This window comes from Artemia sp. Qi Xiang Cuo, chromosome 10 (assembly GCF_049724085.1).
Source record: "Artemia sp. Qi Xiang Cuo chromosome 10, ASM4972408v1, whole genome shotgun sequence".
NCBI lineage: Eukaryota > Metazoa > Arthropoda > Branchiopoda > Anostraca > Artemiidae > Artemia > Artemia sp. Qi Xiang Cuo.
The window spans coordinates 67,152,728-67,178,931 of record NC_142803.1 but is presented as its reverse complement, the minus strand read 5'-3'; the positions used below and the strand labels follow the sequence as shown (position 1 = coordinate 67,178,931).

Here is a 26,204-nt window from a genome sequence, read left to right as displayed (position 1 = left end):
TGATTTTAGCTGTGTTCCTCGGGAGGAAATCATTATTGCCCCCCCCCCATATATATGCCAATTTTGGGTATATATTTCTACATTGGGGGGTGGGGGCAAATTTTGTTTCTGATGTAAATGGAGGTAAATTTAAACTTTACACCCACCCCCCTAAAGTATAAATATATACCTTTATTTGGCATATATAGAGGGGGGGGGGCTGAAATTCATTTCCAATAGAGATGACTATTACATTTGTAATCAGCATAAAAAGGCATTGAATGGTGTATTCAACTTATTCCTAACTCAATAATAGGATTTGGTATATATTTACCCTAGTTTGGTTAATGCTAATGAAATAAGGTATTTGTTTAGCCTTGTGCCGCATTATAAGGAGACATGTTAAGAAAACAATTCTCACTTTAAAACATGTATAATGATCCTAGTTCATATATTATCCAACGGGAGAACCTTTATCATCAAGTCTTTCCTCTAGAAATCCTTTTTCCAGCTTAAAAGAAAAAGTTTCTAAAAGTACCACGTTGAAATTCAATGCTCAGGTCTTTTTAAATTGCCGCTATAAACTGCCGCCAAATAAGTTGTTTTATAGATAGCGTTTAGCACGTGTGACATAGCACGTGTTTAAAGAAAAGGCAGTGGTATATAGAAATTATGTAAATTGTGAATTCTGTTTGAAATCATGCCATTAACAAAAAAAAAAATCATTAAAAAATAATAATATTGCTGTAAATATACATATACATACAGAGTATATACCCCCACCCCTCAGATGTAGAAATATATACCCTGATTTGGATATATTTAGGGGTTGGGGCACAGTTCATTTGGTTATATTTAGTTTCAGAATGCAATTTTTGTTTATTTGTTATATATTTGGACATTAGGGGGGTGGGGGTATATACTCTGTATGTATTTGTATATTTATAGTAATATTTTGATTTTTGCCACTGTTATTAATATTTTGTATTTGGGCAGCTGCTCATTAAAAAAAGTATTAAAAAGACAGGCATGAACGCTCTCTATAAAACAACTTATTTGGCGGCAATTTCAAAAGACTTAAGCATTGAATTGAAAACGTGGTGATTTTCGGAAACTTTTTCTCTTAAACTGGAAAAAGAAGGATTTTTAGAGGAAAGACTTGATGATAAAGGTTCTCCCATTGGATAATATAAGAACTAGGATCATTATACATATTTTAAAGTAGGAATTGTTTTCTTAACATGTCTAGGCCTATGTTAGAAAATTGTTTTCTTCAACACAAGGCTAAACAAATACCTAAAATAAAATAGGATGAATATATAATAGTTTAGAAACAAATTTGGGCTAAATATTTGCACATTAGGGGTGTGAGGGGCAAAGCATACCATATAATAAATATGTAACCTAACCTAGGTACCTTTTCGCCCCTAAACCCCCCCCCCAAAAAAAAACAATTTAAATACAGTTCTCGTCTTTGTTTATATCCCAGAAGGCATTGTAAACTTGTTTTCATCACGTCTCTTAGTCTATTTTGTCACTGGTATGCATTGCTGCATATATAAGAGTCTGTTTAGTAAAAGTGTACCATCACCATTTATGGTTGTATCCCAGCCCCCTTTCCAACCAGGTTCATTTATCCCTGAACTAAACTGTGTGTACAACAGTTTACAATTTTGTAGGTTTGCAATAGCCTATTTTATGTCTTTCCATCTTCACCTTGTCCTTAATGCCAAATAAAGACAAGAAAAACAAAACAGCAATAAAATTATTATGTAATCTAAAGGGTTTTGTCTTTCTTAGAAAGTAGGCCTTGCTGTTTTAGTTAAACTAGATGAAATTCTCAGGAATGGTTGTAGAACCACAATAAACCCAGGAATATATTTTGAAGTTGAGAAATGTATCATAGGCCTAGCTTAAACCTATGACAATTGCTGCACTATCTGTGAGTAACACTAGGCCTACTCTAATTTTAGTTCACTCACAGGCCATAAGGGGCTTGCTTGCTGCAAAAAGATTTATTCCTCCATTTGTGAATAAACAATTAATAAAATCAACACCCAAAAGTGAATTTGATCCTATTTTATTTTTTAATCATTTGTATTAAGCAATTTTGTAAAACTAATAAACAAGTTTAATAAGGCATACTGTTTGCCATGCATAGGTTTGTCCAGTATAATTGAAACTTAACTCAACTGTAAAACCAAAATGGCAAAGGATTGTACCTAAGTTATGCCCAAAATCTTTGCAAAAGTCTATTCTACAACTTCAGTTTCTTTGCAATCAGCTAAACAGGAGACCTATAGTAATGCATTAAGGAAAAAAAAAACACAAATACTTTAGATTTTATATATCTAGATATTTTAATATAACTGATTTAAAATTAAGCTTGAAGTTAAATTCACCATGTTAGTCAAGTTTAAAATTATTAAAAATAAGGGTACCCTTGTACTAAATGGACTCTTTTATCTAGTGTATATAGAATGTCAAACTTGAGACTCAACAGTTACCATGACAGATACATGAGAGATACTCAAACATAAAATAGTTTTTAGAGTGGAATTGAGTGAAATGGGTGAAACTGGGATATAAACAAAGGCAAGAACTGTACTTAAAATTTTTTTTTTTTTGGGGGGGGGGAGGTCCTAGGTTAGGTTATGTATTTAATATATAGTATGCTTTAATTAATCACTGATCCTTAAAAAATAAAACTTTGCCCCCCCATCTCCCCACCCTAATGTGCAAATATATAGCCAAAATTTGTTTCTAAACTATTATATATTCATCCTATTTTATTTCATTAGTATTAACCAAACTAGCACTATGTAAAAGAGTCCATTTAGTACAGGAGTATGAAATAAAGAAGCTTATCAGAATTTGATATCAAGGATCCTAATGATGTTAATATTAATGCTGGATGCTTTACTCTTATTAAATAAAAAAAAGAATGCTCTTCAACTGAAAGTAAGGCATAACTTAAAAATTCAAGTTTGGTTAATGCCAATGAAATAAAAAGGATAAATATATAATAGTTTATAAACCAATTTGGGCTATATCTTTGTATATTAAGGGGAGGGTAAAGCATACCATATATTAAATAAATAACCTAACCTAGGTACCTTCTCCCCCCTAAACCCCCAAAAAACAACAGTATAAATACTTGATAACACAATGAAAAGCATGCCTTGCATTTCATTATGCTATAGCAGTCTCTTGAATGGGCAGGTTTTTTGTGACTGGTTTCCTTGTAAAGGCCCATATAGTGCCCAAGTACCATTATTTACGTACATGAGTAAGACTGCCCTTTCCTCAACTCTTGCTCATTTTACTTAAGTCTTAAGATCTCTCAAAGTACTTTTTGTTCAAATTCAACAGCTCTTGTATTTCAGGACGTGTTCATAAAGAATGGTGAGAAAAAGTCTAACTTTAGCATAAAGTACAACAGATAAGGAAAAGGCTGCTCCCTCATATATGAAATAATTTTTGTTAGTTTAAAGTTTTCATGCTCCTTACTTTCAGTTGAAAAACTTATTTTTTTAATTCAATTTCTGACTATTTATCATGACATGAATCCCCCCTCTCCTGTTTCTGTATAGTTACTTTTGGATAATTCCCCATGGAAACTTTCATCCTATTGAACAATTTCCCCAAAAAGTTTCTGTATATTTCCAAATAAAAAATACTATATGTAAAAAATGGGCAATTTGTTTAACTTTCTCCATGGATCATTTTTGGGTCTTGCCACAGGGGATACTATCATCCCAAAAAGTAAGAGGCATAATCATTAGACCTTTCAAACTATGACAAATCAATTAACTATCTCAAATTTTGATTAGATATCATTAGAGAAAAAGTATGTTCTAACAGCCTTTCAATTTTTTGTTCACTTGAAAATTGCACTAGAACTTTTAATTTTCATTCAAATGAGTACTCTTCAAATCTTCAAGAACTATTATTTCAATACAATCATCATGGGGAAAAAACACACAAACATACTTCCATTGTTTTTCTTCTGGCAAAAAAAAACACAAAATTTTACATTTTATAGATAAGAGCTTGAAGCATCTTCAGTTGAGTTCTCTGATATTCTGAATCTGATTGTGCAATTTTCATTGAGATTTCTTGGCTTTTAAAGGATGTTTCCCCTCCTTATCAAAACTTAGACAAATGTTCTCAGGCTTGCAGGGGTATTACTAGTAAAAATTATTAGGGGGGGGGGTTTACTGACTGGTTAGTCATTTTTACAAACTTTTTTTTCAATAATTAGCATAATGTCTTCTTCAAATATGAAGCTTGAGAGCACAGTTCAGCCAAAAGAATTGTACAGCCTTAAAACGATTAGCCTATAAGTTTAGTTTCTTGTAAGAAGAATATGTACAGTTAGCCATTGATCTAGTGGAGAAAGGAGTAAAATAAGAGGAATGAAGTGTTAATATGATTTATATACAAACAAAATACAGAAGTGAACACTTCACAATTTCAATTAAAATATATAGATCTAACACAAAATGAGAAATTGCAACTAGGGTAAGACCCTTGGTAATCAGCCATTGCCTAATCTTGGCCAGATATCCTAATTAAAATTATCTAATATTGGCCCTCATGTGTATAGGGTTAGATAGTTATGATTGGCTGATGGATAGGACTAGACCTGTTGGGATTGACTGACTACAGTCTTAGAAAATATCTGATTTCCAAACATTTGAATTGAGACAAAAGTTTCCTCTACACCCTAGCCTATTTAGATACAATTATTCTGTTTCACAATACTTTTCTTAGATTAAATCTACCCAAGGTTTATTGTGTCTTTGATTAGGATATTTTGTTATAACCTTAAGACCCTGGTTCAAAGATTAGACAACATTTTCCAAGATTAGATTCAAGCTTTAAATGTGGGGTCAAGATTTGGCTCCATGGTTGTAAAATCTGTATGTTTGAGTGTAAATTATGATTCTTGTACATAGTTAAAATATTCAAGCTAAACACATGCTTGTTAAGATGATTTTGACACATTCAATTTTAAAACAATCCACTTTCTAGGTAGTAGGATAGACATTTTAATATGAATTAGCTGTTAAAACCTAGATTAACCTGTCAAGTACTGGGTATCTTACCCTACAAAACTGCAATTAATAAGTCAAACATGTTGGGTTGTTCTCTGAAAGCACATCATGACAAGGTAATCAAAACAGTCATCATCCGTTGTTGTACAGAAACATGTCATGACCAGTTTCAGTTTGCTGAAATTTCTCACCACTTTTGCCATAGTTGGTGTAGATGTCACAATCCACTGGTAAACTGACCAAAGAGTTGTAAATATCAATTTATAAATACATAAATTTCATAGAATAATGTCTTAAAGAGGGTACAATCAATGAATGTAAAGCCTTTCAACCTCAGTCCTGGGCAATAGGCACAACATGAGTTTTGCAAGATCTAGGTCTTTTCCCAGAAACATATTTGTGGCTTTGGAAAAGCTTTCATAGCTCTTGTCCATTTTGCCCTGTAGAATTCAATATACTGGCTCCAGAAAACAAGAGTTATCATGGATAGTATTCTCCATACTATTTATTAGGGCCCTGAGGATACTGCAGAGTTTCTTGGAATTGAACAACTTCCAATCATCCAGCAGATTGGCTCTAGGATTAGAAATTGTCTCTGAATAAATAGCAGGCGGCTGCCAAGGTTGTTGTTTATTCAATTTGAATTAAATTTGATTTTTTTTTTTTAGACAAAACAAGAAATACACCAATGAATACCAGTGATCAATGGTAAATTACACACAAAAATAATTAGTGCAAAAATTATTGAAAGTGCAGAAATAATAAATCAATTGTTCAGAAATTAAAAACATATTATTAAATGGGGCAGCTGGAAGCTGGGCATCTAACCTCAAAAAATTAAGAGGGACAAGACAGAAAATAAAGAGATCTCAAGTCCAGCAAGGATTTAAGTAGGGAACGGTTAGTGTTTTGTATCATAGTCCTTGCTTTATCATGTAGTTTTGAAAGTTGCTCCATTGACGAGGGAAATGTTGACATCTAAATAATAGAATAGTATGAAACATAAGGCTGCTCCAGGCTGTAGAATAGGAGTCTAAGAATTAACCCTGGAAAAATGTGTAAATTTTTTAAGGATCCCATGGCTTTGGGATACTTTGATTTTTATGAGGTCAATGTGAGGCTTGAAGGAGAGACTTTGATCAAGTAAGATGCCTAAGCATCAAACACAACGTTTTTAGGCCTAAACAAGGGAAACTCTGGATACATGTATTTTATTTAAACCAGAACAAGCCCTTGAAACTCTTGAGAAAATAAAAAAAAACATGACTTGCCAACATTTAAGGCAAGATAATTAACATCAAACCACTGAATAACTTTCAAAAAAGGGCAATCTTGTTTGAACAGAGGTAGGTTTTAGATTTTTCAACCGTATTTATGAGGTCAATTAACATAAATTAAAAAGAGTTTCAGCCCAATCACAGATCCTTTTGGAACACCAAACTCTGTTTCAGACGGGTTGGAAAGAGAGGTTCAACTGAGATTATTTGACCAGATAAATACAATAGAGAGGAAGAATAAGTGCTACCTCATATTCCAATATGGGATAGTTGTCAAAGAAGAATCTTTTGTGTTATGGAATCAAATGCTTTACATGCATTAAGAGAAAGAGTAGAAGATATCAGGCTAGAGTCAAGAGATGTATGTATATAATTCAAGAGATTTGCACATGCATGCTCAGTTGAGTGCTTTACCCTAAAACCAAACTGGGAATCATGAAAAAAAAATTAGAATTAAGAATATCAAGAAGTTGAGAAAACATAGCTCTTTCAAAACTTTTACTAAACACTGATAAGAGAGATATAGGGCAATATCTAGCCAGGTCATTCCATGAACCCCCTTTAAAATAGATAATAGCACAAGCATGATTTAATGCCCTTTGGAAATTACCATTTTCAAAAGACATATTGAAAAATCATGTAAGAGCAGAAACGTTGGCAGAAAAAATTAACTTGACAACCTTAGTAGAAGTTCTGTGTGGGCCAGAAGATGAAGGACCTTTCAAACCATTAACAAAATGGGTTCTTTACACCATTCAACTGGAATGCAAACAAGTATCCAATATAATTATATAATGAGTCATAAAAAGAATTAAAAAGCAAATCTACTACATCAGATTCGTTTTCAAGAAAACCTCACAAAAAACCTGCCAACCGTGATCTAAGAAGAGCCAACTCCTGTTCATTAAATTTTAAAGACAAAAAACCTCTCAACATTCAGTGGAATAATGGGACCTGTTAAAAATGAAGACTATATTTCCTTGAACAACCAAAAAAAGGTCCCAAAACCCCAGGTCTATCACCCCTAACTAAATTTCCCAGGTTAATAAACAAACTCATGAATTATAAATTAAATGGATTTTTTTTTTATTTGCTAGTTTAGCTGCAGCCCAATGGCTTTTGCCAGCTTTGACCTCATCCTGACTTTTGTTTGCAGGGTTATCACTTGTTCTAGGACAATTATTTAAATTGCTACTGGTTGACAATTTTACCTGCTCCTAATTAAACTATTATAAATTGAATATATTCTAAAATCCGCTTCATCTCTATTAATACTAATACTCATATAGATAATTTTTTATTTGAATAATTTCTCTAAAAACTTTGCAAAAGTTCTATAGACGTATCTACTATGTTTGTTTGATCAAATAAAATATTATCACATGGAAAGTCAAACACGTGGTCTGCTTCAGCTGATTAAAAAGTTTCCAGTTGTTGATTATGTTTTAGTGAGCAATCTATGGCATTTTTGTGTTGATGCAACCTATTTTCTAAATTCTGTTTTATCCTTCTTACATATAATTTACCACAAGAGCATGACTATTGTTATACTCCCCTTTGTATGTTTTTTGGAACCTTTTCTTTTTGATTATTTAGCACAGAGCTTATAGTTTATCCAAACTTAAATACTGTTTTTATATTATGTTTGTTTAGTTTTTTCCTTGATTTCTATGACAAGATTGGGATATAAGGCAAAGTGATGTAATTTGTAAGTTGATTTGACCCATTTTCTTCTAATATTTCTAGTTCTATTAATTTTTTTTCTTTTTTAATAATTTTAGAAATCATTGTTTTGGGATATCTATTACCTATTAGAATATCCATGATAAAAATTAGTTCACTACTCATGTATTCTGGTGATACTAAGTTTAATACCCTATAAACTAAAGAAATAACCACACCCCTTTTACTTGGATTTGTTGATTTAATGCAAAAGATAAATAATGGTTGATGGTAAATTAAAAAAGTTAGTTCATTATTATTTTGGTGGATTCAAATATCCAAAAACAGTAACTTATTCTCTGTTTCTTTTTGAAATGTAAAAATTAATTTCCCTCCCAAATTATTTAAATGCTCCATAAAACCTTCAATTAGTGATTCCCCATAATTCTAGATAACTAACATATCATATATCTGCACAAAAATTTAGGTTTGAAAAAATATGTTTTTGTAGCTATAGTTTCTATATAGTCTACATAAATATTTGCTAACTGCAGACTTAAGGGTCCTCCAATTTCTAATCTCCTAATTTCATGAAAAAAATTATTTCTGAACCTGAAATAATTAGTATACCTACTAGTTATTTTAACTAAATTTAATATAGTTCCTATTTCAATTCCCGCAGATAATTTTTCTATCTCATTTTAGTGTTTGTCAACTTTTTTGGATAAAACACTTAAAGATTTATCAAAAGGTAACCTATATAAGTATCTATATAGGTTATAATCCATTATAACCTATAATGAATTCTATATCAAAACTAATCAGCCTAGATTCATTTGATATTTTGATATAAATAAGTTTGTTTTTTAAGAATTCTGAGTTTTTTATATAAGAATTTTGGAGATATAATAAATCTTTGGAAATATAAAATATAAAAATATAATTTTGATCTTTACCGTTAGTGAATTAGCTGTTGATACTATAGGTCTTAGGGGAGACCTATTTTGTTTATTTTTGACGAACCATTATGGCCTTCTAAATCCTTTCTTAATTTTTATTTTACTATTGTAAGCAACTTTTTCTAGAATTACTACCGCATTGCTTTTGGCAAAAATTTCTGGTTTAATATTTCTCTAGAAAATCATAAAAAATGTTCAAAAGAATTTTTGAAAATTGATATAATTTGATTGAAATCATAGGGATTAAGAAAATCGCAAAGGTTTTAAAAAAAAATTCCCGCAGATAATTTTTCTATCTCATTTTAGTGTTTGTCAACTTTTTTGGATAAAACACTTAAAGATTTATCAAAAGGTAACCTATATAAGTATCTATATAGGTTATAATCCATTATAACCTATAATGGATTTTATATCAAAACTAAACAGCCTAGATTCATTGGATATTTTGATATAAATAAGTTTGTTTTTTAAGAATTCTGAGTTTTTTATATAAGAATTTTGGAGATATAAAATATAAAAATATAATTTTGGTCTTTACCGTTACTGAATTAGCTGTTGATACTATAGGTCTTAGGGGAGACCTATTTTGTTTATTTTTGACGAACCATTATGGCCTTCTAAATCCTTTCTTAATTTTTATTTTACTATTGTAAGCAACTTTTTCTAGAATTACTACCGTATTGCTTTTGGCAAAAATTTCTGGTTTAATATTTCTCTAGAAAATCATAAAAAATGTTCAAAAGAATTTTTGAAAATTGATATAATTTGATTGAAATCATAGGGATTAAGAAAATCGCAAAGGTTTTAAAAAAAAAAAATCTATTTCTTTTACAATTTGTGACCTCTGGAAATGTTTATCTTTCAACAAATAATTTAAATTTAGTAAATCTATCTTTCTTGTGTGATTAACTTCATCATATGTATTTAAATGGTGCTTGAAACAAAACGATTTTGGAATTATTTTATTTACTTTACAATTTTCTAAAAACTTTTGTTGCGTAATTATATTGGCATTTTTTTTTTGCTAAATTCTAAAATAATAAAATTGCATTTGGTCTTTGCCACCTTAAGGCTAGATGTAAATAATTTCTTAGACCACACTGCTTTTCCATTTATGGTAAATTAAGCAAGAAAAATGGGTTTTAATTTCAACTAAGCAGTGAACAAAAATAAAAACAAAGCAACATTTTAATTTAAAAAAACAATCCATATATTTCAACCCTAAGTCCAGGAACCTTTCTCAGTGAAAAAAAACGAAAAGCCAAAAAAAAGCATTTTAAGGTAAGAGAGCAAAAACAAAAGTTATTTTTAATTATAACACAGTAAAATGACAACTAGGCTAAACACACGAAAAAAAACTAAATAATTAAGCAAGTCCAACCCACATTATAAAACAACTTCCATCACTGATGTTACTACTAAAGAATAAAACAAAAGTGAATATCTATAGTGCAAACAATGGGTCACTCTTCTCTCAACATTCAATGGATAAATGGGATCTTTTAAAAGTGAAGACTATATTTACTTGAACAACCAAAAAAAGTCACAAAACCCAAGGTACATCACACTTAACTGAATTTTCAAGTTTAATAAACATAAGCAAATTCATGAATTATAACTTAAATTGATTTTTTTATTTGCTAGTTTAGCTGCAGTCTGTTGGCTTTTGCTGGCTTTGACCTCATCATGACTTTTGTTTACACGGTTATCACTTGTTCTAGGACAATTAGTAAATCACTACTGGTTCACAATAGTGAATTCTCTCTATTAAATCTGTTAAAAGTAAAAAAGGAAAGAGTAGCCTACAAAGGTGATTTTTTGGAGGCTGTTGTTTGCTTGGTCGAGTTGAATTGCTATTTCCACAATTTTTAAATGAATCGGCTTGGTCTTTTATATTACATCACTTGCTCTCTAAAGAGTTCTAAAAACAAATAAGAAACTTGAATTTGGAAAGAATATTGCGAGGCACAAACAACTATCCCAGAGGTCACACGAAGATGCGAGAAGTGGAGGATGGGGTAAATGACAGCTCTTGGTATAACCCACAGTTACGACATATTATGTTTTGTGAAAAACGTATTGATTTTTCAGAATAATAAATTTATCCATAGATTACAGCATGTGCAAGCAAAGGCGAATACCAATTTTTGTTTTTGCCCCTTCTCGAATTCAGAATTTCATAGCTTCTCTCTTCAATTGTTCTATTGTGCATATATAGTTGCAACAAAACCACCCCTAAATTATACTTGAGATCCATAACACGTGGCCAACAAGTGGCACTAAAGCTAGAAACCTTTGGTGTTTATGTACAATATTCAGTTGCAACTTTCGAAATTTTGAAAAATTCCTTACCAGCAAAAGGTTTACATCAGCTTCTTTTAAATTAAGTTTCCTAGTTATTTGGATAATCTCGGCTCAAAAATAAACCCGAAAACTAAAATAACACACATTGAAGCATTATAGCATTCCCAATCCTTTTTAAATGAAGCTCAGAATAAATATTCAAATCGCTTACAATAAGGCCAGTAAGACAAATGCCGGAATGTCTCTGACCCTCTGAATAACTTTTTGAATTAGTTTAGTTTACAGCTCGTTATTAGTTAACAGCTGTCACTGTAACCATGGTATATAGAAATCAAATGAATAATGAACACATTGAATAGGGATATTTTTGTTTTGTTTTACATTTAAATATCACCTTCAAGTGTAATTAAAGAATTTTAGTGAAAGGGTTTCAATGATAGTATTGTAATTCTCATAATTTGCATTAACCCCATTCCAATATCTTTCATGGATTAGCCACAATTTCTGAAAATGGCCGATCCCATCACAGTTTCTGAGGATTATTTCATTAAAAACGGTAAGTTATACAGTTAATTTTTTAAATGTCAGAATAAAAGAAAACCTACTTTGTTCTTGAAAATAATTATTCTTTTTTTTCCCTGCTCATTACGTGAGGCTAAGAAATTTTTTTTTAACTGCATTTGTACTCTGATTTAACGATTAAGAGCTGAGTGGTGATAATAGTGGCTTCTTTGTGACGCAAAACACATTAAAACTCAAAATAATATCTTTAATTTTTAAGTTTGTTGAGACAATTGATAGTGTGGTTGAAAAATTTTCTGTCAATCTTTTCTTTGTGCAGGAATGATGAACGAAATATTTCCACCAAATGAGGGGTAGTTATGGGGGCTCAGATGGGAATATCTAATCATAATACATGTAAAAGATGAATAAAGGTAGTTGAAATCAGCTGCTAAACTTTTTGAGACCATATATTATGTTTTGGGAACTAATGAAGAACCCCCAATTGAGTAGTATTTTTTTTTTACTTTTAACTTTTAATTGTCCATTTTTTGTGATTGTTAAGCTATAAAAAAATTTATTCAGTTAATCTGAATAAATTGACCAGAGGGAGGGAGGGCCAGGGGTCAGTTCCTGTGATTTCTCATTGATAATTTTCGGGGCGAGGGAGGGGTAGCGGGCCATGGAGGACCAGGGGTCAGCTTCCACAAGTCTTAGGATAAAATATCGTTAATAAATTGATGTTTTACTTTGGGGGGGGGGGGGTCAGGCCATGAAGGGCAAGGGGTGGGTTGCCATAATTTTGGAATAAAATATCGCAATAAGTTTTTTTTTTGGGGGGGGGGTCTGGTCATGGAGAGAAAGCCAGGGGTCAGCTTGCTTGAGTTTTGGAGTAGAATATCTTTTATAAGTTTTTTGAGTTGGGGAGGGGGTTTTACTTATATGATCTGTGAAATATTTTCAAAACCCTTGCATAAGAACCTTATATGTCCCCTGGATATAACATACACCACTTGTCCCAGGGCTCTTTGGGTTTGTGTTCACACTGGAGTTTTTGTTAACTAATCTTTTGACTTATTTTAACAAAGTGGCTATCTAAAAAATTTGATAAAAATTCAATGGGATGGATTTGAGGTAAAGAAGGTAGGAGGGTTAGTTGCCCTCCTGGTCCCTTTTGATTTTTAAAAAGGGAACTAGAACTTCTGATTTCCAATAGGAAGAGCACACGACGAAGTTATACGATCATTCCTTCCATAAAAACCTTATATACCCTGGGTTCTGGGGGGCTGTGTAAACCCCTGAGTTTTTACTATATGATGTTGCGTCTATTCTGGACAAAATGAAAATCTCAAAAAGTTGATCAGACGCATTTGGGGAAAAGGCGGTTGGTTTGGGATGGGGGGGGGGCTAGTTTCCATCAAATTATTTTTGACTCTCAAAAAGGAAACTAAAAATTCAGATTTATAATCAAATGAGCCCCCTCCCAAATTTATACTACTATCTCTTCCATTAAAACCTTATGTCCAGGGGTCATAACTTACAACACTTGTCCGCAGGTTCTGGGGGGGGGGGCTGTTTTATCCTTTCAATTTTTGTTATATGATTTTTGGTCCATTCAAGACAACTACACTGATCCAGCAACTCGTTCTAGGTTATGAATTTCAGGCTTTAGTTTGTTCTATGTTAGTGAATTTTCTTGACTGTTTCTAATTTTCTTTTGCTTTATAAAAAGTGGATTTTTTAAAACGATTTGTGAAACAAAAAAGCTGTATATAGATCTGATTTTACGAATACATATGATGTTTGTATATTTACATTTTTACACCTAGCCTAGCCTAACTAAAAAGAAAAGGCTGTCATGTTTGCTTGGTAAGCTTTACTTTAGAAGTTTTTTTTGTGTCTGTTTCATTGAAATTTTGTTTTAGAAATTGAAGATGCTTTACTAGGTGACAGCGAGAAGCCCTTTCATTTTCCAAACCAACTTTTGTCACCAAAACGTGAAGATGTTCCTTTGGTCAATTTACCTATCATATCAGGACCATGTAAATTTGAATACGACACCCAGGAATCCAAATGTTCTAACAATGAGGGTATATCTGAAACATTGTCTTTTTGTTGATTGAAATGTATTGGATAATATTTCATTGGACCAAAATAGGACAAATTGACTTAATATTATGATGGAAATTTTCTTTCATTTTTTTCCAATGTGCAGGCGTTTGCCTAACCGTTTTTGCAGTCTTTTATGAACATTTTTAATTTTCGCTCGAAAGTGGTTGGGTAGGTTTTATTATCAAACAGTTCGTGGTAACGAACTGTAAATAAGGAGTGACCTGGCTCAATAGCAACCGAAACTCTGAAAAATTGAATTTTGATACCAATAAATTCATCAACAGAATTGCATTTTCATGCTGATTTCAAATATATAAGTTTCATTAAGTTTAGTTATACCAATCAATTGTTACGATCCTGAGAAAATTTTCCTTATTTGAGGAAAAGGGGAAACACCCTCTAAAAGTCAAAGAATTTTAATAATTATAAAACCACCATATTCAACGTATCAGAGAATCTTATTGTTGAGGTTTCAAGCTACTATCCGCAAAAATGTGGATTTTTTTTATTTTTTGCCTGAAGAAACATCACTTGTGCGTGTTTATTTGTTGTTTTTTTTTGTTTTTTATTTGTTGTTTTTTTGTTCGTTTGTTTTTTGTTTGATTGTATCGCCCCAGTGGTCCTAGAGTATCATGTAAGGTCATTCAAGCGAAAATTAAATGTTTTAGTGTCCTTTCCAAAAAGAATGGAGGGGGACTTGACCCCCTAGTTGCCCTAGAAATTAAACACTAGGGGAATTTTACAGAATTCTTATGTAATTTTTATTTTATATTTATTGCTTTCTCTTTTCCATCTCAATTTTACGCGCTGAGTTGTTAAGGGTAATAGCCTGGGTAAATTTTCACCGGGATTGAATTGTCTAAAGGATATATCCGTGATGAGGGTATTTCTCCGTGGAGGTGGTCCATATTTTTTGGGATTATTTAAAAAATGATTAGAAATTAAATAAAAAAAAGTTTTTCCAGCTGGAAGCAAGGAACAACATTAAGACTTAAACGAACTTAAATTATTGCGTTATGAAGGGGATTGCCGCCTCCTCAACACCTCGCTCTTTAGCCAAAGTTTTAATTTTGTCCCAATTCTTTAAGAAGGGCTTCTAAAACACTTACGTTCATTCAATTGGAACAAGAAGAAGCTTTTTTTCAAAAGTAGTAAAAACTTGAGTGTAAAGAGTGAGGTATTGAGGAGGAGGGAACACGTAACTAAAAAGAAAAGCTGTCCGATTTGCTTAGTAAGGTTTATTTTATTTCTATGTCTATTTAAATTTTGTTTTAGAAGTTGAAGATGCTTTACTAGGTGACAGCGAGAAGCCCTTTCATTTTCCAAACCATCTTTTGTCACCAAAACGTGAAGATGTTCCTTTGCTTAATTTACCTAGCATATCAGGACCATGTAAATTTGAATACGATACCCAGGAATCCAAATGTTCTAACAATTAGGGTATATCTGAAACATTGTCTCTTTGTTGATTGAAATGTATTGGATAATATTTCATTGGACCAAAATAGGACAAAGGGACTTAATATTATGATGGAAATTTTCTTTCATTTTTTTCCAATGTGCAGGCGTTTGCCTAACCGTTTTTGCAGTCTTTTATGAACATTTTTAATTTTCGCTCGAAAGTGGTTGGGTAGGTTTTATTATCAAACAGTTCGTGGTAACGAACTGTAAATAAGGAGTGACCTGGCTCAATAGCAACCGAAACTCTGAAAAATTGAATTTTGATACCAATAAATTCATCAACAGAATTGCATTTTCATGCTGATTTCAAATATATAAGTTTCATTAAGTTTAGTAATACCAATCAATTGTTACGATCCTGAGAAAATTTTCCTTATTTGAGGAAAAGGGGGAAACACCCTCTAAAAGTCAAAGAATTTTAATAATTATAAAACCATCAAATTCAACGTATCAGAGAATCTTATTGTTGTGGTTTCAAGCTACTATCCGCAAAAATGTGGATTTTTTTTTGCCTGAAGAAACATCACTGGTGCGTGTTTATTTGTTTATTTTTTTGTTTTTTATTTGTTGTTTTTTTGTTCGTTTGTTTTTTGTTTGATCGTATCGCCCCAGTGGTCCTAGAGTATCATGTAAGGTCATTCAAGCGAAAATTAAATGTTTTAGTGTCCTTTCCAAAAAGAATGGAGGGGGACTTGACCCCCTAGTTGCCCTAGAAATTAAACACTAGGGGATGATTAAAAAAATGATTAGAAATTAAATAAAAAAACTTTTTCTAGCTGGAAGCAAGGAACAACATTAAGACTTAAACGAACTTAAATTATTGCGTTATAACTTAGAAGTTGAAGTTATAACGTCATAACTTAGAAGTTGAAGATGCTTTACCAGGTGACAGCGAGAAGCCCTTTCATTTTTCAAACCAACTTTTGTCACCAAAACGTGAAGATGTTCCTTTGCTTAATTTACCTAGCATATCAGGACCATGTAAATTTGAATACGATACCCAGGAATCCAAATGTTCTAACAATTAGGGTATATCTGAAACATTGTCTCTTTGTTGATTAAAATGTATTGGATAATATTTCATTGGACCAAAATAGGACAAAGGGACTTAATATTATGATGGAAATTTTCTTTCATTTTTTTCCAATGTGCAGGCGTTTGCCTAACCGTTTTTGCAGTCTTTTATGAACTGTTGAGGTTTCAACAGTTGAGGTTTCAACAGTTGAGAACTGTTGAGGTTTCAACAGAACTGTTGTTATGAATTGTTGAGGTTTCAAGCTACTATCCGCAAAAATGTGGATTTTTTTTTTTCGCCTGAAGAAACATCACTGGTGCGTGTTTATTTGTTTATTTTTTTTGTTTTTTATTTGTTGTTTTTTTGTTCGTTTGTTTTTTGTTTGATCGTATCGCCCCAGTGGTCCTAGAGTATCATGTAAGGTCATTCAAGCGAAAATTAAATGTTTTAGTGTCCTTTCCAAAAAGAATGGAGGGGGACTTGACCCCCTAGTTGCCCTAGAAATTAAACACTAGGGGAATTTTACAGAATTCTTATGTAATTTTTATTTTATATTTATTGCTTTCTCTTTTCCGTCTCAATTTTACGCGCTGAGTTGTTAAGGGTAATAGCCTGGGTAAATTTTCACCGGGATTGAATTGTCTAAAGGATATATCCGTGATGAGGGTATTTCTCCGTGGAGGTGGTCCATATTTTTTGGGATTATTTAAAAAATGATTAGAAATTAAATAAAAAAAGTTTTTCCAGCTGGAAGCAAGGAACAACATTAAGACTTAAACGAACTTAAATTATTGCGTTATGAAGGGGATTGTCTCCTCCTCAACACCTCGCTCTTTAGCCAAAGTTTTAATTTTGTCCCAATTCTTTAAGAAGGGCTTCTAAAACACTATGTTCATTCAATTGGAACAATAAGAAGCTTTTTTTCAAAAGTAGTAAAAACTTGAGTGTAAAGAGTGAGGTATTGAGGAGGAGGGAACATGTAACTAAAAAGAAAAGCTGTCCGATTTGCTTAGTAAGGTTTATTTTATTTCTAAGTCTATTTAAATTTTGTTTTAGAAGTTGAAGATGCTTTACCAGGTGACAGCGAGAAGCCCTTTCATTTTTCAAACCGACTTTTGTCACCAAAACGTGAAGATGTTCCTTTGCTTAATTTACCTAGCATATCAGGACCATGTAAATTTGAATACGATACCCAGGAATCCAAATGTTCTAACAATGAAGGTATATCTGAAATATTGTCTCTTTGTTGATTGAAATGTATTGAATAATATTTCATTGGACCAAAATAGGACAAAGGGACTTAATATTATGATGGAAATTTTCTTTCATTTTTTTCCAATGTGCAGGCGTTTGCCTAGCCGTTTTTGCAGTATTTTATGAACATTTTTAATTTTCGCTCGAAAGTAGCTGGGTAGGTTTTATTATCAAACAGTTCGTGGTAACGAAATGTAAATAAGGAGTGACCTGGCTCAATAGCAACCGAAACTCTGAAAAATTGAATTTTGATACCAATAAATTCATCAACAGAATTGCATTTTCATGCTGATTTCAAATATATAAGTTTCATTAAGTTTAGTTATACCAATCAATTGTTACGATCCTGAGAAAATTTTCCTTATTTGAGGAAAAGGGGGAAACACCCTCTAAAAGTCAAAGAATTTTAATAATTATAAAACCATCATATTCAACGTATCAGAGAATCTTATTGTTGAGGTTTCAAGCTACTATCCGCAAAAATGTGGAATTTTTAATTTTTTGCCTGAAGAAACATCACTTGTGCGTGTTTATTTGTTTAATTTTTTTTGTTTTTTATTTTTTGTTTTTTTGTTCGTTTGTTTTTTGTTTGATCGTATCGCCCCAGTGGTCCTAGAGTATCATGTAAGGTCATTCAAGCGAAAATTAAATGTTTTAGTGTCCTTTCCAAAAAGACTGGAGGGGGACTAGACCCGCTAGTTGCCCTAGATATTAAACACTAGGGGAATTTTGCAGAATTCTTATGTAATTTTTATTTTATATTTATTGCTTTCTCTTTTCCGTCTCAATTTTACGCGCTGAGTTGTTAAGGGTAATAGCCTGGGTAAATTTTCACCGGGATTGAATTGTCTAAAGGATATATCTGTGATGAGGGTATTTCTCCGTGGAGGTGGTCCATATTTTTTGGGATTATTTAAAAAATGATTAGAAATTAAATAAAAAAAAGTTTTTCCAGCTGGAAGCAAGGAACAACATTAAGACTTAAACGAACTTAAATTATTGCGTTATGAAGGGGATTGCCTCCTCCTCAACACCTCGCTCTTTAGCCAAAGTTTTAATTTTGTCCCAATTCTTTAAGAAGGGCTTCTAAAACACAATGTTCATTCAATTGGAACAAGAAGAAGCTTTTTTCAAAAGTACTAAAAACTTGAATGTAAAGAGTGAGGTATTGAGGAGGAGGGAACACGTAACTAAAAAGAAAAGCTGTCAGATTTGCTTAGTAAGCTTTATTTTAAATTTTTCTATGTCTATTTAAATTTTGTTTTAGAAGTTGAAGATGCTTTACCAGGTGACAGTGAGAAGTCCTTTTATTTCCCAAATCATCTTTTGTCACCAAAACAGGAAAATGTTCCTTTGCTTAATTTACCTAGTATTTCAGGACCATGTAAATTTGATTACGACACCTGGGAACCCAGATGTTCTAACAATGAAGATATATCTGAAACATTGTGTTTTTGTTGAGCGAGTTGTTGAAGAGTCAACCCCTTCATATACGTAATAAATTTGTTCGTTTCAAATTTTAATGTTGCTCCTTTCTTCCAGTTAAAAAAACTTGTTTTTTTAATATAAATTTAGAAATAAGTCTGTCTATTATATTGATTTCAAGTTGAATTTGAATTAAGCAGAAAATTGGCTGTTAATATCTGAACTCCCTAGAAGCTAGACTGAACTGCCTACCAAAGGCAACGCTATAGCGTTGCCTATAGTATAGGCCATACGGCTCCAATGTTGTTTTACTTTATTTTTTTTCAGAGGCACTTCATATGGAAGGGGTCGTCGTATAAACTTCAAAGGGGACTCATTGGATTGGAAATCGAGAGTTCTAGTGCCCTTTTTAAGGGTCAAAAGTGATTGGAAGGCAACTAACACCCACGCCCACCATTTCCCCAAACACATCCAATCAAAATTTGATGGATCACCAATCAAAATGAGATAGCTGTCTTGTTCTACGTAGTTGATTTCCAGATATAATTAATGTTTTTGAGGAGGACACTCCCCCCTCAGCCCTAAGGGCACGGGTTGTAATTTGTGCCCTGGGGACATGAAAGGTTTTTATAGAAAGCTTTTCCGTTGAAACTTCAAAAAGGACTCATTAGATTAAAAATTCAACGGGGTAGTGCCCTTTTTAATAGTCGAAAGTGGTTGGAGGGCAACTAAACCCCTTCTCATACCCACCTTTTCGCCAAACACATCCAATCAAAATTTTGAAATACCAATTTTATTCAACGTAGTTGAAAATTTGAGAAATTAAAATTTGAGAAAATTTGAGAAATCTCTGCTCTGGAAAATTTTCCTATGAATCACCGCTTCTTGGGTCGGTTTGTGGATGATGTTATTTCTGTGTGGGAGCATGGAGGAGGGTCACTTAACTCCTTCCTAACTCATCTAAACACTTTGGACTCTTACCTTCAATTCACGTTAGAACTAGAACATAACCACAAACTTCCTTTTCTAGATGTTTTAATTTTCAATAAGTCTCCTGGCCTTGAATTTTCTATTTCTAGAAAGCCTACGCATAACGATAGGTATTTTCATTTTTCCTCCAACCACTCTCCCTGCATAAAAAGAGGAGTTGTTATTTCTTTAGTTGACCGTGTAATAAGAATATACTCAGAGCCTCACATAGACTCAGAATTGAACTATATTAAGGACATTTTATTTTGCAATGGATACCCTATAAAATTACTTGAGATTATTGTAGACAAAAGACAAAAACAGGCAGAAAAGAATGCATCAAATCCACAAACCCCAACAGATACTGTCCCATTGGTGGATGATAAGAAACTTTTCACTGTTCTACCCTATATTCCAAAATTGAGTGACAAATTGGGGGAGAGGTTATCTGAACATAAGTCCTCAATCGATAAGGCCATGAGGTTACGCCAAAGGCCTGAGGTTTTTGATTCCGCCTTGGCGCAACATGTGTACGAGAGTCCACACCATTTCATTTTGTTTGACGAAACCTCCATTGTTGCCCCCGTTAAAGGTCTCACGCAGGTTTTCAGGGAGGTAGTTGAAATAAAAAAGCACATTCACCAAAAGGTAGCTCTCAATAGGGACACTGGAGAAATTTTATAAGTCCCATTTATGACAAAATTATTAATTCTGATCGTTTTTACATACATCCACAAAGTTATATTGTACAATCGAATAGAGTCTCCGATAACAGTCAAACTGGAAAGTGATCAGCCTTTAACAGTGCTTTACGCAAAATGAAATTCTGAAATGCCATTTAGACTTGTGTTTTTTATTCAGTTACCCTTTCACTGTTACTAGGAAAGGGTCGTCCAATTTTAGTTTGGTGTTTTTATTTTAAGGTTTGGTTTTTATATTTTTATCAGTTTTATTCTGCACTGAGGACGGTCAAGCGGAGATCTTGACCGACATATTTGCATAGTTTTTCAATTTTTTCACTGGCTGTTAATTGTCCTCGTTTTCTTCATTTCTTCACGATTTTTTGTTTTATAATTTCACCATGTGGGAGAGAAAAGGGTTTGAAAATAAAATTAAAACATATCGAAACATACACTGTTTTTTCTGTAAACTTGTAAAACAAATTGAAAGCTTTATTTTTTGTTTTCGGTTTATTAATTTTTGATAGTTTGTTTTATTTGACTTTTTTTACTCTGTAGGTTTTTAAAACATATTGAAAGATGTGTTTTTGTTTTTGTTTTTCTAAGTTTAGATTTTTTGTTTTATTTTATTTTTTTGCTGTTATTTAACTTTATAGAGTTTTAAATTCTAGGTCACTTTTCACCACACGTGTCTGGGATACACTTACAGGGGAATACGTCATTAGTTATTTCAAAAAATCCATCTACGAGTGGTTTCTCAAATGCTTGTGCATCAGAATCTGAAGGAAAAAACTTAAAAAATCAGAAAACTGGTTTGAAAAGTTGCCTACAAAGTAAAAAGTATAGAAAATTGGAAAGAAATCAAAGAATTCATAAAGAGAAAAAAACATATAATTGTGAGGTATGTGATAAGATATTTTTTCAACTTGAAAATTTGAAAACACATCAAAGAATTCATACGGGTGAAAAACCATTTAAGTGTAATGTTTGCGACAAAACCTTTTCTCATTCATCATGTTTGAACCTGCACCAAAGAGTGCATACAGGTGAGAAGCTGTTTAAATGTGACCTATGTGACAAGATGTTTTCTCGCGCTGCAAATTTGAACTACCATAAAAGAATTCATACGGGTGAGAAGCCATTTAAGTGTGATGTTTGTGACAAAACCTTTTCTCATTCATCAAATTTTCACCGGCACAAAATAGTGCATACAGGTGAGAAGCCATTTAAGTGTGATGTATGTGACAAGACCTTTTCTCGACTTGAGCATTTGAAAACACATAAAAGAATGCATACGGGTGAGAAACCGTTTAAATGTGATGAATGTGACAGGACCTTTTCTCTCGCACAAAATTTGAACATTCATATAAGATTGCATACTGGTGAGAAACCGTTTAAATGCGATGAATGTGACAAGACCTTTTCTCTTGCACAAAATTTGAACACTCATAAAAGATTGCATTCTGGTGAAAAACCGTTTAAGTGTGATGTGTGTGACCAAACCTTTTCTCGAGCATCAAGTTTGAACACCCATAAAAGAGTGCATACGGGTGAGAAACCGTTTAAGTGTGATGTTTGTGACCAAAACTTTTCTCAAGCATCACATTTGAACACCCATCAAAGAGTGCACACGGGTGAGAAGTCGTTTAAGTGTGATGTATGTGACAAGACCTTTTCTCGACCTGAGCATTTGAAAACACATAAAAGAATGCATACGGGTGAGAAACCGTTTAAATGTGATGAATGTGACACGACCTTTTTTCTCGCACAAAATTTGAACACTCATAAAAGATTGCATACTGGTGAAAAACCGTTTAAGTGTGATGTGTGTGACCAAACCTTTTCTCAAGCAGGACATTTGAACAAGCATCAAAGAGTGCATACAATTATTTATGAAAGCAAGAAAAGTGAAAACATCTCAAACGTTCTTGTTTTTAGTTAAGCGCAAATTGTGTTCTGGTTTTGAGAAGGCATGGGGTTATCAGCCCTACTCATGTTAATCTTTGCTTATTTTGAGTTTGACTTGGCTATTTATTGTAATGTTTGTTCCTTTTGAGTTTAATTTATTTATTAATGGTGATTTATGTTTTTTTTACGCTTGGAAGATTATTTTTATCTATTTCTGCTCATTGTTTGCTTAATGGAGCTCTTTACTTTTCTTTGAAAAACTTGTTTTGTGGAAAAAGTTTTTTAAATTAGTTTCTGTTCGTTTTTTATTGATAGTCTTTTTCATGGAAAAAATAATATTTTATATCTTTTAAATATTCTCAGTTTTTTTCTATACGAAGCCAAAGTATGGGCTGCACTTTACTAAAAAAAATTATCGTTGATTTTTCGTTTTTTAAAGATAGTTTAATATTTGTTCGTTTTTTATTGATATAAATTTTTTCATGGAAAAAATAATATTTTATACCTATTAATTCTGCTCAATTTTTTTTTTTAAGCAGCCATAGTATTGGTCGCGCTTTGCTAAAAAAAAAGACTTTGGATTGTCAGTTTAATTGACATATTCTGATTTTAGGTATATTCCTTCAAGTTTTGATAATTTTTTATTTCTGAAAGTAAGAAAAGTGAAAACATTTCAAATGTATTTGGTTTTTAGTAAAGCACAAATTATGTTCTGGTCTTGGGAAGCCATGGGGGTTGTCAGTTGCCAAAGTTTTCCCCCGCGGAAAATTCTCCCCCGGTAATTAATCCCCTCCCCGTGGAAAATAAGGCTTTCTAAATTTAAGAATTTTATTGAGTTTGATTTTATTTTATTTCTGCAGGGGGGTGGAATTTTGGTACTTGTGAATTATGCACCAATCATACAAATTTACCGCTGTTTAAAACTCGAGACCACCTTTTTCTTCATTAGTTTTTTTTTTAGCTTAGTGCGAGACAACACAAAGAAAAGTGACAGAATATATGGCAAACATATAATTTGGGCTATATGTGCACATAAGGGGGGGGGGGTAAAGTATTTGGGCAGTTTGAAGTCACAAAACAATGTTTTCTTGGTATGGCCACTAAAAAATTTCAGAAGAATAGCAAGGTGTCTGGAAAATTTGTTTACTAAAAAAAAAAAATCACAGTAAATGTAATGTTTCTAAGTGTTTTTGCAAGTGTTAAGTGCTTTTTTTTCAATGACCATTTGCCAAGTATTAAGTACTATTATTATGTTGATGTTTTGTTTCATTTATGTGTTTTATGATGATCGCTGATCAAAGTATGTTATTGTGTCTTTCATTTTTGTTATTTTACTATATTCATGGCCGTATATTTGGCTTTAAAATATACTTCTCTATCTATCTATTTAATATGCAGAATACTTGCACCAAACACATTTTGCATGCAGACCAGCTATACTTGCCCCCCCCCCCCCCAATATGGAAATCTATAGCCCAAGTTAATTTCTAAAGCAACGAACAAACTAACGTAAAAACTGGTATGTTCTCGAATTTACACATCGTAAACTTGAGTGAGTGGCGCATAATACACAAGTACCAAAATTTCTTCCCCCCCCCTACGGTGATAAAAAAAAACTCAAACAAAATTCTCAAATTTTGAAAGCCTTATTTTCCCCGGGGGGGGGGTATTTTCCAGGGAGGTAAACGCCTATAACCGGGGTTATCAGTCCTGGTCGGTTTAATTTTTTTTCTTTTTTTGTTTGAATCGGGTATTTATTTTAATTTCTGTTCCTATTGTGTTTATTTTATTTATTGATGGTAATTTGTGGTAGTTTTACACTTGAAAGATGGTGTTACTTTATTTTTGCTCATTGTTTGCTGAATGGAGCTCTTTACTTTTCTTTGAAAAATATGTTTTTAGTGGACAGAGTTTTTTAAATTAATTTCTGTTCTTTTTTATATTGACATAGTCTTTTTCATGGAAAAAATAATATGTTATATCTTTTCAGTGGTCTTCTACAAGAATCCATAGTATGGGTTGCTATTTTTAGGTTGGAGAAACTTTTTCAACAATTTTTGATCTTGACAAAAACAGTATTTTTTCATTTAAATTTATAGCTTCTGAAATTGACCTGAAAAATAAAACTTAATATCATAACTTAAAAATAAAAACTTAACATACTCTTTGACTACTTGGATACGCTTGCACTACTTTTATTTATTTAAATTGTAAGAGCCGAAATAGTAATAGCAGTATCCACAAACGTTTCAACTTGAGTTCCTAGTTGTTCTAGATATAATGATGAGGTTTCTTATTTGCAACTATAAAAAAAAAGCCTTTTGATTTAGTTTGTAGCAAAAATTATTTTTAAAACAAAATGGGCCAATTACAAATGCACTTATTGCCATTAGCCATTTTTGAGTATTTTCTGATTCATCCTTTGCGCTTAGTATCTTGTGATTTAATTTAACAGCTTGCCCCCTAATATTCTCTAAAAGTTTCTACTTAACTTACGTAGTAAGCTAAGTATTTATGTAATCGATACATGTATTTGATACTGTTACTGATGTATTTAATGTACCCCCTTTTTACAACCTCGATGTACATTATGATTTTGTTATGCATGCCATGAAAGTTTCAACTTCATACCCCTAACTGTTCTTGAATACTGCAGAAATGCCGTTTTGACAACATCAAAGCACATATTATCATCTGGTTTAGTTCAAAATTCCTCTCAGCACGCCTTGGAAGTTTCAACTTAGTACTCCTATTCGTTCTCTATCAAACAGTTCGTGGTAACGAACTGTAAGTAAGGAGCGACCCGGCTCAATGGTAACCGAAACTCTAGAAAACGGGTTTTTGATACCAATAGATATATCAAAAGAATCAAATTTTAATGCTGATTTCAAATATATAACTTTCATCAAGTTTAGTGCTACCCATCAAAAGTTACGCGCCTGAGAAAATTTGGCTGATTTTCAAAAAAAGGAGGAAAGACCCCCTAAAAGTTATAGAACCTTAATGAAAATCACACCATCATATTCAGCGTATCAGAGAACCCTACTGTAGAGGTTTCAAGCTCCTATCTACAAAAATGTTGAATTTTCCATTTTTTGCCAGAATAAAGATCAGGGTTGCGTGTTTATTTGTTTGTTTTTTTTTTTTTTTTTTCCCAGGGGTGTTAGTATAGACCCAGTGGTCATTTAAAATCGTGGGAGGGCTCACTTGAACTGAAATTAAAATTTATATTGCCCTTTTTAAGTTACCAAAAAAAATGGAGGGCAACAAGGCCCCCTCCCACGCTCATTTTTTCCCAAAGTAACCTGATCAAAATTTTGAGATAGCCATTTTGTTCAGCATGGTCGAAAATATGATAAAATATGACTTTTAGGATGACTTGATCACCCAAAGTCCCCAGGGGGAGGGCTGAAAGTTATGAACTTTACTCAATGTTAACATATAGTATTGGTTATTGGGAAGTATACAGACTTTTTCAGAGTAGATTTTTTCTTGTAGTTGTGGGAAGGATAGGGTCGGGGGCTATATGTAAGGATCTTTCCATGAAGGAAGTTTTCATGGGGGAAGGGAAATTGCCCTGAAGGGGGCGCCGGACTTGCCAGCCTTATTTATTGGGTATTGGGACGTATACAACCATT

The 26,204-nt window shown here is 32.6% G+C and overlaps 1 protein-coding gene across 1 annotated transcript in view; it reads left to right on the top strand.

The window, feature by feature from the left end:
* LOC148948074 (uncharacterized) overlaps positions 1 to 22,735 on the top strand; it is a 407,093-nt gene extending 384,358 nt beyond the window's left edge. Inside the window, exons 2-5 of the mRNA XM_089096084.1 lie at positions 11,673 to 11,797; positions 13,668 to 13,832; positions 17,387 to 17,551; positions 21,330 to 22,735. Of these exons, the coding sequence (XP_088952210.1) occupies positions 11,752 to 11,797; positions 13,668 to 13,832; positions 17,387 to 17,551; positions 21,330 to 22,600 (1,647 nt within the window). The 5' untranslated portion in view covers positions 11,673 to 11,751 and the 3' untranslated portion in view covers positions 22,601 to 22,735. The remainder of the gene's footprint in view (positions 1 to 11,672; positions 11,798 to 13,667; positions 13,833 to 17,386; positions 17,552 to 21,329) is intronic.
* Positions 22,736 to 26,204: the final 3,469 nt, after the last annotated feature.